General features: G+C 36.2%; 1 protein-coding gene across 48 annotated transcripts in view; it reads right to left on the bottom strand.

Annotated features, from left to right (window-relative positions):
* The window catches only part of CCDC18 (coiled-coil domain containing 18), a 113,079-nt gene that overhangs the window by 42,974 nt on the left and 57,326 nt on the right, over positions 1-12,779 (bottom strand). For all 48 annotated transcript variants that reach the window (XR_015160509.1, XR_015160510.1, XR_015160514.1 and 45 more), the window contains 4 exons: positions 12,280-12,411; positions 7,201-7,335; positions 6,953-7,030; positions 3,930-4,046 (listed from right to left, as the gene is read on the bottom strand). Coding sequence is in view for 45 of the 48 variants with exons in the window: in XM_086391215.1 (XP_086247341.1) it covers positions 3,930-4,046; positions 6,953-7,030; positions 7,201-7,335; positions 12,280-12,411 (462 nt within the window). In the remaining 3 variants the exon portion in view is untranslated. The remainder of the gene's footprint in view (positions 1-3,929; positions 4,047-6,952; positions 7,031-7,200; positions 7,336-12,279; positions 12,412-12,779) is intronic.

Here is a 12,779-nt window from a genome sequence, read left to right as displayed (position 1 = left end):
AAATGATAGGATACTGAAAGAGGAACTCCCCAGGTCAGTAGTTGCCCAATATGCTACTGGAGATCAGTGGAGAAATAACTCCAGAAAGAATGAAGGGATGGAGCCAAGGCAAAAACAACACCCAGTTGTGAAAGGGACTGGTGATTGAAGCAGGGTTTGATGCTGTAAAGACCAATATTGCATAGGAACCTGGAATGTTAGGTCCATGAATCAAGGCAAATTGGAAGTGTTCAAACAAGAGATGGCAAGAGTGAACATCAACATTCTAGGAATCAGTGAACAAAGACGGACTTGAATGGGTGAATTTAACTCAGATGACCATTATATCTACTACTGTGGGCAGGAATCCCTTAGAAGAAATGGAGTAGCCATCATAGTCAACAAAAGAGTCCAAAATGCAGTACTTGGATGCAATCTCAAAAATGACAGAATGATCTCTGTTCATTTCCAAGGCAAACCATTCAATATCACAGTAATCCAAGTCTATTCCCCGACCAGTAACAGGACTGAAGAAGCTGAACCGTTCTATGAAGACCTACAATACTTTCTAGAACTAACACCCAAAAAAGATGTCCTTTTCATTATAGGGGACTGGAATGCAAAAGTAGGAAGTTAAGAAATACCTGGAGTAATAGGCAAATTTGGCCTTGGACTACAGAATGAAGCAGGGCAAAAGCTAATAGAGTTCTGCCAAGAGAACGCACCGGTCATAGCAAACACCCTCTTCCAACAACACAGGAGAAGACTCTACACATGGACATCACCAGATGGCTGACACTGAAATCAGACTGATTATATTCTTTGCAGCCAAAGATGAAGAAGCTCTATACAGTCAGCAAAAACAAGACCAGGAGCTGACTATGGCTCAGATCACGAACTCCTTATTGCCAAATTCAGACTGAAATTGAAGAAAGTGGAGAAAACCACTAGACCATTCAGGTATGACCTAAATCAAATCCCTTATGACTATACAGTGGAAGTGAGAAATAGATTTAAGGGACTAGATCTGATAGATAGAGTGCCTGATGAACTATGGATGGAGGCTCGTGACACTGTACAGGAGACAGGAATCAAGACCATCCCCAAGAAAAAGAAATGCAAAAAAGCAAAATGGCTGTCTGAGGAGGCCTTACAAAGAGCTGTGAAAAGAAGAGAAGCAAAAAGCAAAGGAGAAAAGGAAAAATATATCCATTTGAATGCAGAGTTCCAAAGAATAGTAAGGAGAGATAAGAAAGCCTTCCTCAGTGATCAATGCAAAGAAATAGAGGAAAACAACAGAATGGGAAAGACTAGAGATCTCTAAGAAAATTAGAGATACCAAGGGGACATTTCATGCAAAGATGGGCACAATAAAGGACAGAAATGGTAGGGACCTGACAGAAGCAGAAGATATTAAGAAGAGGTGGCAAGAATACACAGAAGAACTATACAAAAATATCTTCACGACCCAGATAATCACGATGGTATGATCACTCACCTAGAGCCAGACATCCTGGAATGTGAAGTCAAGTGGGCCTTAGCACTATGAACAAAGCTAGTGGAGGTAATGGAATTTCAGTGGAGCTATTTCAAATCCTGAAAGATGACACTGTGAAAGTGCTGCACTCAATATGCCAGCAAATTTGGAAAACTCAGCAGTGGCCACACGACTGGAAAAGGTCAGTTTTCATTCCAATCCCAAAGAAAGGCAATGCCAAAGAATGCTCAAACTACCGCACAATTGCACTCATCTCACATGCTAGTAATGTAATGCTCAAAATTCTCCAAGCCAGACTTCAGCAATACGTGAACCAAGAACTTCCAGATGTTCAAGCTGGTTTTAGAAAAGGCAGAGGAACCAGAGATCAAATTTCCAACATCCACTGGATCATGGAAAAAGCAAGAGAGTTCCAGAAAAACATCTATTTCTGCTTTATTGACTATGCCAAAGCCTCTGACTGTGTGGATCACAATAAACTGTGGAAAATTCTGAAGGAGATCGGAATATCAGACCACCTGACCTGCCTCTTGAGAAACCTATATGTAGGTCAGGAAGCAACAGTTAGAACTAGACATGCAACAACAGACTGGTTCCCAGTCGGGAAAGGAGTATGTCAAGGCTGTATATTGTCACCCAGCTTATTTAACTTCTATGCAGAGTACATCATGAGAAACGCTGAGCTGGAGGAAGCACAAGCTGGAATCTCGATTGCTGGGAGAAATATCAATAACGTCAGATATGCAGATGACACCACCCTGATGGCAGAAAGTGAAGAAGAACTAAAGAGCCTCTTGATGAAAGTGAAAGGGAAGAGTGGAAAAGTTGGCTTAAAGCTCAACATTCAGAAAACGAAGATCATGGCATCCGGTCCCATCGCTTCATGGAAAGTAGATGGGGAAACAGTGGAAACAGTGGCTGACTTTATTTTTCTGGGCTCCAAAATCACTGCAGATGGTGACTGCAGCCATGAAATTAAAAGACGCTTACTCCTTGGAAGGAAAGTTATGACCAATCTAGACAGCATATTAAAAAGCAGAGACATCACTTTGACAACAATGGTCCATCTAGTCGAGGCTATGGTTTTTCCAGTGGTCATGTACGGATGTGAGAGTTGGACTATAAAGAAAGCTGAGCGCCGAAGAATTGATGCTTTTGAACTGTGGTACTGGAGAAGACTCTTGAGTGTCCCTCGGACTGCAAGGAGATCCAACCAGTCCATTCTGAAAGAGATCAGCCCTGGGATTTCTTTGGAAGGACTGATGCTAAAGCTGAAACTCCAATACTTTGGCCACCTGATGCGAAGAGCTGACTCATTTGGAAAGACCCTGATGCTGGGAAAGATTGAGGGCAGGAGGAGAAAGGGACGACAGAGAATGAGATGGTTGGATGGCCTCACCGACTTGATGAACATGGGTTTGGGTGAACTCCGGGGGTTGGTGATGGACTTGGAGGCCTGGCATGCTGCAGTTCATGGGGTCACAAAGAGTCGGACATGACTGAGCAACTGAACTGAACTGAAGTACCGAAAATATTTAGTTGAAACCCAAATATTAATTCACAAAAATGAACCTATATCTATCAAATTTATATTGGCATATCACTCTACCACCCTTTAACTTCCACTTTACTTTAAAAGCAAATTATTACTAAAAAATAAAAGCTAGGAAAGTTACTGACACAATGTCAACTTCACAAAACTTAAGTTCATCTTCAATAAAGGTATTTATTAATAAAAGGATTTATTTTACTGAATAAATGCTTTATGAAGAAATAGTTTAGGCTTATTCTCATCTATTTTGTGTTTATTTTCTACTATCATGTTGACAATGTAATTCCCTATGAACACATACTTTATCACCTTTTAAAGCAAGCTAATACAAAATTAAAATATTTTCAAAATAATTTGGGACCCCAAAGTCACTACTATTTTAATCATAAATGTATTTATTTCAAAACCTGTAAAAGAATATTTGCCTGAGGCAAAAACTCAGAGGTGTATTTACTAGCTTTGTGTTTTAGATAATCAAAATGTACTTTTTTCAGCTGGCTTTCTATCAATATGCTCTGGGGCCATTTATTTATTCAGCTAGCATGGATTGGGGAATATCCACTGATTTGGTAAAACATCTTTATAACATCACCTGTTACTAACAGAATGGATGGACTATGAATCAAATAATATTTTCTAAAACCTAGCTATATGTGTATATGTTCAGTCACTCAGTACTGTCTGACTCTTCTCTTTGCGACCCCAATGACTGTAGCCCACCAGGTTACTCTGTCCATGGAATTTTCCATGCAAGAATGCTGGAGTGGATTGGCATTTCCTGCTCCAGGGAATCTTCCCGACCCAGGGACTGAACCCAGGTCTCCTTTGTCTCCTGTACTGGCGGATTCTTTACCACTGCCAGCTGGGAAGCTACACGTGATGAAATGTTAATTTACTTACCTCCTCAGATTTCTTCTTTAGCTGTTTTTCAAACTTTTCTTTATTTCCTTCCAATTGGTTCAAATGCAAGGCAAGTTCTTCCTTACAAATTTCCAATGCTGAATCTAGTTGTCTGACCTAAACAGCAAAAAGGAAAAAAGAAAAATCAACTAATACTAATGAATGCTTATGATATGCTCAATATTTTACAGTTATCTCCTAATGTTACCTCACTACTTCAACCAATGAACATATAGTCCAACTTAAGATATAAAGCACTATTAAAGAAGAGATTTAGAAAACTAATTATTACTGCAAACCAGGAAGCCAGAGACTGGAGTCCTAAAGAATAAACAGCCATCAACAAGTGAGGAAGGGCATTTAGGAAGAGCGAAGTACATTCAGAGACAAGGCACTGTGAAAATGAGTAGTAAGAAGTTGGCATGAGCTTAGGGTATCAATGGAGAAGGCACTGGCACCCACTCCAGTACTCTTGCCTGGAGAATCCCATGGACAGAGGGCCTGATGGGCTGTAGTCCATGGGGTTGCTAAGAGTCGGACACGACTGAGCGACTTCACTTTGACTTTTCACTTTCATGCATTGGAGAAGGAAATGACAACACACTCCAGTGTTCTTTCCTGGAGAATCCCAGGGATGGCAGAGCCTGGTGGGCTACCGTCTATGGGGTCACACAGAGTCGGACACGACTGAAGCGACTTAGCTCTAGCAGCAGCAGCAGCAGTAGGGTACCAAAAGCATGAATTTGTAAGAGATCGGTATTGGAGAGATGAGACTGGCAAAACAGACTGGGGCCAACTGTCAAGGACCTGTAGGCCAGACACTCTAAAACATTTTCTAAAAAGGTAAGCAGTATTTAAACCTATTCCTTAAATTCTCTTGATCAAGAAAAATAATAAAGTGAGTACAAACTGGTGTATTGTACTAAAAATACTATGGTGTGAATATTCTGAAGTCACTAAGAAAATGAAGTGTTTTTGTCAGCTAGGAAAAAATAATAAAGGAGAGGACTGTTTTTCCTTTCAATTAGTTAAAACATTTTTAGAAAGGCAGCCATGTAACTTGGTTCAAGTGTTCATAAAGCTGCAAATGCTTCATGCTACCGTAACCTTAAACAGCAAATGAGCAAAGAGCAACTCAAATTCAGTAAATTTCTTTAAGAATTTGCCTATATACTCCATGTCCCCCATCTGTTAATGAGATTCATTCTTCTCTTGATTCTTTCTTTTCATTATTGTAATTCTGAGTTTCTCAGGAGCGATTTTTTTCTCCTCAATGCTAATAGCCTTTTAGTAAGTAGTCATGAAAGTGTGAAAGAAATTTCAGCAAAATAAGAAAAAATAGAAAACTGCTCCCTCTTGCAGATAATATTCTACATCATGAAATTATCCTTACAACTCTTATTTCTAAAAGGAGGATCTTGAAAGACACACAGTTGCCAAAGCCTGTCCCTATAGCTTGTGAATATAACAACAGCTTAAAAGTTTGTAATTTTGAATAATTATCTTTATTAATAAACTGCTGCCCTAAAAATAATTTTTAAATTGTTTTATGAAGGTATAACTAGTTACAAGTTTTCTTTCTTAAGCATGAGTATGAGCATTGGTACTTGTATCAAATTCTACACACAGGAAAAAGAAATCTGTCAGAATATCACACCTGATAAAAATTAGCAATGCAAAAACTCATTCGGGCAAGATTCATCACTGGATTTTAAAAACTATTGACTATAAGCTTGTTGAGGAACAGAGCTTTCAACATGGCCTCCAAGAATCATCCCACATACTGCTTATTAATTATAAAGGAAAAATTGTGCCCTGAACATGGTGAGATCTGGCAGTAAACTTTAAATAAGGGGGAATTCCCTGGAAGTCCAGTGGGTGGGACTCTGTGCTTTCATTGCCAAGAGCCAGGGTTTGATCTCTGCTGGGGGAACTAAGATCCCATTAGCTGCACAGTAATGGCACCCCACTCCAGTACTCTTGCCTGGAAGATCCCATGGACGGAGGAGCCTGGTGGGCAGCAGTCCATGGGGTCGCTAAGAGTCGGACACGACTGAGCGACTTCACTTTCACTTTTCACTTTCATGCATTGGAGAAGGAAATGGCAACCCACTCCAGTGTTCTTGCCTGGAGAATCCCAGAGACGGGGCAGCCTGATGGGCTGCCGTCTATGGGGTCGCACAGAGTTGGACATGACTGAAGCGACTTAGCAGCAGCAGCAGCACAGTCAAAAAGAAATAATGAGGAGAAAACATTGGATATATAGTAATTACTTAGCAAACTCCGAGTAACTTAATGTGTGCTAAGCATTTTATATCCTCATTTTAATTAATCCTCAAATCCACCCTCTTCTAGTGCATTGTTATTCCTATTTTAAAGATGAAGAAGTTGAAGTTCAGAGAGTTTAAATAACCAAGCCAAGGTTACAGTCAGTTAGTAAGCACACTGAAGCCAGAAATGAAACCCAAGTTAGTTTAGCCCTAAAGCCCATGTCTTTAACCATAAGGACATAAACACTATTAATAGCAACAAAATTGTATTTTACTCAGAAATTCTGGATTTATCCCCTATTTAATCATATAGCAGAACTAGTAAAAAGAAGCAAAACTCTACTGTTTGTAATTTCATCTCTCTTCACTTCCTTTGTTAATATTTTTACTAGCAATGTTAGTAAATACCTACAGTTAAAAAAAAACAAACAGCTTTTGGTAAAAAAAACAAACAAGTCTTAAGGCAAAAAGAAAGGAGTTCAGATAATCTATAAACTAGGTTGTGATAATCTTACAGATAATATTATAGATAAACTATAAACTATCAAATAATTAAGATCAAAATTCTCACTGAAAAAATATACTACTTAAAGAAACTAAGTTCATTGATTTAGGTAAAATTTTTACTACTTTATTCATTTTTATGTAAAAGATTTTTACAATTTATAGAGTAAACTAAAAAGCCACAGGAATGTTTCTATTAATAAAAAAAATTAAAGGAAAAAAAATTTTTTTAAGTATTAGCATACTAGCCTTGATCGTTTCTTCAGATACTTGGTTCTGTAATGCTTTCAAAGCTTCATCTTTCTTCATATTTTCCTTTTCCATCTCCTAAAAACATACAGATTGGTAGCAAAAAATAAGTTAAGTGTATATATATTTTAGCATTAGTAACAAGTTGTTAAAAAATTGATTTGATTAGAATTAAAGGAATGTTAAAAATACATAAACTTAAAATATTAATCAACTTTTAAAGAGCACTTTTATAAAGATGATTTTACCCCTTTGCTTTCTGTCAAGAGTCTGTCTAGTGATTCAAGATGATGTTGTTTACATATTATATCTTGCTGCAACATAGACATAGTCTTTTCTTGTTCTTTAAATTGTTGTTCTTTTTTGTCTAGTTGAGATTCAAGCTAAAAACAGAAACAGGGTTTATTAATTTTCATGTTAACTTTTTAAAAATCTAAAACATTTTAAATACAGTCTGTTCTTGAACAATGCAGATTTAAACTGCCTGAGTCCACTTATACATGGATTCTTTTCAATAAATGTGTACTACAGTACTATACCACCAGAGGTTGTTTGAATCCACAGATAGGAACCATGGATAAGAGGGCTGACTATAAAGTTATACGTGGATTTTCAACTGTGCAAGAATTGGCACCCCTAAACTTTCACATTGTTCAAAAGTCAAATGTACACACAAAATACTCACGTTACATTACTATTGAAATTACATAGATGATTGCATTTTGCCAAATTTCCTTTAGTTTCCCTCCTTTTAGAGAAGAAATAAAATCACAAATCCAGGTCTTATTCTTTTCCTCCCTCACCAATACTATACTGAAATTGTTTTGTATCATTCTCTAGTGTGTTTCAGCTTCATGCATGTTTTCCATGCTTTTAACTACATATGTAGACCAATGAATGTAATGTAATTTTCTGTTTTGAAAATTCACATAGACAATATCAACACTATTTCAGCAACTAGTTTCTTTCACTTAATATTCTTTTAGGGCTTCCCTGGTGGCTCAGTGGTAAAGAACCCACCTGTCAATGCAGGAGGCATAATATTGTTTTAAATATTTATCTGTGTATCCATATACGGACCTAGTTCAAATAACATAATATTCCATTATAACAACAAACTACAGCTTGTTCACTCTTCTGCTTGGGAATAGTTGGTATTCTTTTTCAATACAATGATAATGTTACAGTAACAATCTTTGTATGTATCTCTTTATGTACATGTATTAGAGTTTCTTTAGAACATTCCACCTAGAAGTGGACTTCCTGGTTGTAGGATATGCACATTTCTAACTTCATTAGGTATTTCTTTACAAAGGGTATCAAAATTAATACTTTCATTAGAAATGTTTGTCTTTACAACTTCACCACTAACAGACTGTTATCAAACATCCAAAAGTTTTGTGAAGACAAAATATGAATAAACTGATATGTTTATATGAATATTTGTGTATATTATATAAAATGTATAAAAATCATTCATATGTGATATATATCACATGCATACATATACACTATAAAAACAGAGCAGCAACAAGTTAGCTAAAAATTATTAAAACCAAAGAACTGTGAAATGGAAACACTCAAATGAAAATAAATAACATCATAAATTAGAGGAACAGAAAGAAAAAAGACTGAAGTGAACAGAACATAAGGGACCTGTTGGACACTGTCAAGCAGACCAAGGTGCACATCACAGAAGTCCCAGAAGGAAGGGCAAAATTCAATAACCTCTCATGATAAAAACACAACAAATTAGGAACAGAAGGAAACTACCTTCACAAAATAAAACCCTTAGATGAAAAACCTACAGCTAACACAGTCAATGACGAAAGACTGAAAGCTTTTCTTCTATGCTCAGGAACAAGAAAGGGACGCCCCTCTCACCACTTCTATTTAACAGTCCTGGAAGTTCCAGCCATAGGAATTAAGCAAGAAAAAAAAAAGGCATACAAATTGGAAAGGAAGAAGTAAAACTATCTGTTGGCAGATGATATAATCTTATATATACTGTAAAAAAAAAAACTTAAAGATTTCACACAATAAATCCACTAGAATTGATAAATGAAATCAGAAAAGCAGAGGATATAATTTAACACGGAGAAATCAGGGGCATGTCTATACATGAACAATGAACAATCTGAAAAGAAAATTATAAAAACGATTTCTGTTATAGTAGTATCAAAAAGAAAAAAATACTTAGGAATTAACCAAGGAGGTAAAAGAGTTATACAATGAAAATCACAAAACACTGATGAAAGGAATTAAAGAAAACATAAGTCAAAGTGTTAGTTGCTCAGTCGTGTCTGACTCTTTGTGACTCCATGGACTGTAGCCTGCCAGGATCCTCTGTCCATGGAATTTCCCAGGCAAGAATATTGGAGTGGGTTGCTATTCCCTTCTTCATGGGATCTTCCCACCCCAGGGATGGAACCTGAGTCTCCCACATTACAGGCAGATTCTTAACCACTTGAGCCACCAGGGAAGCCCCAAAGAAAACATAAATAGAAACATATTCCATGTTCACAGATTAGAAGATTTAATACTGTTAAAATGTCAGTATGACTCAATACAATATAATCTCTTTTAAAATCCCCAAAGACCTTTCTTGCTGAAACAGAAAAACCCATCTTAAAATTCTTATGAAATCTCAAGGGACCGTGAACAGCTAAAACAAACTTGAAAATGAACAAAACTGGAGTATCCTCACTTCCTGACTTCAAACCTATCAATATTACAAAGCTACAGTAACAAAACCAGTGTGAATTGGCATAAGACAAATATATACACCAATGGAATAGAATCAAGAGCCCAGAAACAAATTCTCACACATATGGTCAAATGATTTTGACAAGGGAGCCAAGATCATTCAGTGGGGGAAAAGGACAGTTCTTCCAACAAATGGTGCAGATAAAACTGGACATCCACATGCAAAAGAATGAAGTTAGACCCTTACCTAACACCATACATAAGAATTAACTCAAAATGGACAAAAGACATAAATGTCAGACATTAAAAACAAGAAGTCTTGGAAGAAATCTTGTAACAAAAGTTTCATGACACTGGATTTAGTAAAAATTTCTTAAATATGACACCAAAGATGCAGGCAACAAAAGAAAAAATAGACAAATTAGAATTCATGAAAATTCTAATATTCTGTGTATCCAAAGACTCAATAGAGTAAAAAGGAAACCGACAGAATGGGAGACTATTTGCAAATCATATACCTGATAAGGGATCAATATCAAGAATATATAGAGAAGTCCTAAAACTCAATAACAGTATAAAAACAACCCAATTTAAAAAATGGGCATAGGAACTGAATACACATTTCTCTAAAGATATACGACTGGCTAACAAAGACATGAAAAGATTCTCAATATCACTGATAATTAGGGAAATGCAAATCAAAATTACAGTGAAATGCCACCTCACACTCATCAGGATTGTTGTTTCTCAGTTGCTAAATTGTATTCAACTCTTTGTGATGCCATGGATTACAGCAAGCCAGGCTTCTCAATCCTCCACTATCTCCCAGAGTTTGCTCAAATTCATGTCCATTGAGTTAGTGATGCTACCTAACCATCTGATCCTCTGCCACCCACTTCTCCTTTTGCCTTCAATCTTTCCCAGAATCAGTTTTTTTCAAGGAGTTGGCTCTTCGAATCAGATAGCCAAAGTACTGGAGCTTTAGCTTCAGCATCAATCCTACCAATGAATATTAAGGGTTGACTGCCTTTAGGATTGACTGGTTCGAGCTCCTAAAGAATATTATTGGTGGACATAAAATTCTCGGTTGACAATTTTTCTCTGAGTAGTCAAAAAAATATGTTCTTCAGTCTTCTAACCTTCACAGTTTTTTTATTTTTGATGAGAAGTCTATAGTAATTTTAATCTTTGTTCCTCTATATGCAATGCGTTATTTATCTCTGACTGCTTTCAAGATTTTCAGCAACCATTTTGATGTGTCTTGAAGTTATTTTCTTTGCTTCCAGTCCCATTACTTCATGGTAAACAGAAGGGGAAAAGTGAAAACAGTAACAGACTTTTATTTTCTTGGGCTCCAAAATCACTGTGGACAGTGACTACAGCCATGAAATTAAAAGATGCTTGCTCCTTGGAAGAAAAACTATGACAAACCTGGACAGCATATTAAAAAGCAGAGACATCACTTTGCCAACAAAGGTCCATATACTCAAAAGCTATGGTTTTTATAGTCATCATGTATGGATGTGAGATGGACCATAACATAAAGAAGATTGAGCACTGAAGAACTGATGGTGAACTGTGGTTCTGGAGAAGACTCTTGAGAGTCCATTGGACAGCAAGGAGATCAAACCAGTTAATCCTAAAGGAAACCAATCCTGAATATTCGTTGGAAAGACTGAAGCTGAAGCTCCAATACTCTGGCCACCTGATGCAAAGAGTTGACTCACTGGAAAAGACCCTGATGCTGGGAAAGCTTGAGAGCAGGAGGAAAAGGGGACAACAGAGGATGAGTTGGTTGGATGGCATCATCAGCTCAATGGACGTGAGTCTGAGCAAACACCAGGAGCTAGCGAAGGACAGGGAATCCTGGTGTGCTGCAATCCATGGGGTCATAAAGATTTGGATTCGACTGAGTGACTGAACAACAACAAAAATCCTCTTTAAGCTTACTGAATTTATAAATTTATTTCCTTCACAAGTTGGCAAAATTTTAATCATTATTCTTTCAAATATTTTTTGTACCAGTCTCATTCTTCTCCTCTTTGGTACTCTGGTGACATAAATGTTAGACCTTCTGATATTATTCAACAGGTCTCTAAGGCTGTGTTCGTTTTTTTCCAAAATTTTCTTTCTCTCTGTTGCTCAGACTAATTTCTATTGCTCTATATTATAAGCTTATATTTGTGTGTGTTAAGTATTAATACATTCTGCTATTAAACCCATCCAAACTCTCTTTTATTTAGTCTTGTGCTTCTGGTCTCACACTTGCTCCTTTACTTTTGTTTTTGCTCTTCACTTTTAACCTAAGATCAAGAGAGCTTCTACTCAACCAATCTTCAGGCAAATGATATGTCTAGTGGAAAAAGAGCTACAGAATCACTCTAATTAGATAATGTCAAAAAATAATGACTGAAACAAATGGCAGGAGTACCAAAGGAGAAAGCACTGTAAAATGATATAGAAGTAATGGATTCTAATTATAGTACTTACTACTAACTTTTCTGTCTTGTTTCCTAATATATTTAAATAAAAAAAGCTAAGTTAGTAATGTTTAAGATTTTCAGATTTCATATTCTAAATATACATTACATTTACTTAGAAAAACATAATTAATATCTTACTCTTTCAATCTGCTTTTCCATCTCTTTATGCTGGTCAAGATGAATTTTCTTTGCCTTTTCAAAAGCTAAACAAATTTTCTCATGCTCTGTATTTATATTGGTTTCCAGGCTCCTAATCTTTTCATTCTTTTCCTAGAAATACAAAAACACTTTAAAAGAACATAATTAAGAACTAGTTTTTCATAAAAGTACATTAGAAAAAAAAAAGTATATTAGTAAAGCATAAAATTTATTATACTCTATTCTTTAAAGAATCACAATAGTCAATGTCAAGCTTTAAGAATATTTCAATAAAAAAACAATAAAAAAAGAATATTTCAATAGTTATAAAAAAAGACAAAGTGGTTATTTTAAAAACTGTATCAAAATGATAAGATCAAACTATTTAAAAATTTGTGAAACATCAAAGAACTATTACCAGTTCCTTCAATTCTACTAAATTAAAAATAGTGAGTGATGTTGAGCATCTTTTCATGTGTTTGTAGCCATCTGTATGTCTT

The sequence above is a fragment of the Bos grunniens genome, chromosome 3, assembly GCF_055505025.1.
Source record: "Bos grunniens cultivar Pamir isolate PY7600 chromosome 3, Bosgru_T2T1.0, whole genome shotgun sequence".
NCBI lineage: Eukaryota > Metazoa > Chordata > Mammalia > Artiodactyla > Bovidae > Bos > Bos grunniens.
Note: the sequence above shows the minus strand (reverse complement) of the source record. Positions and strands in the feature narration are given on the sequence as shown.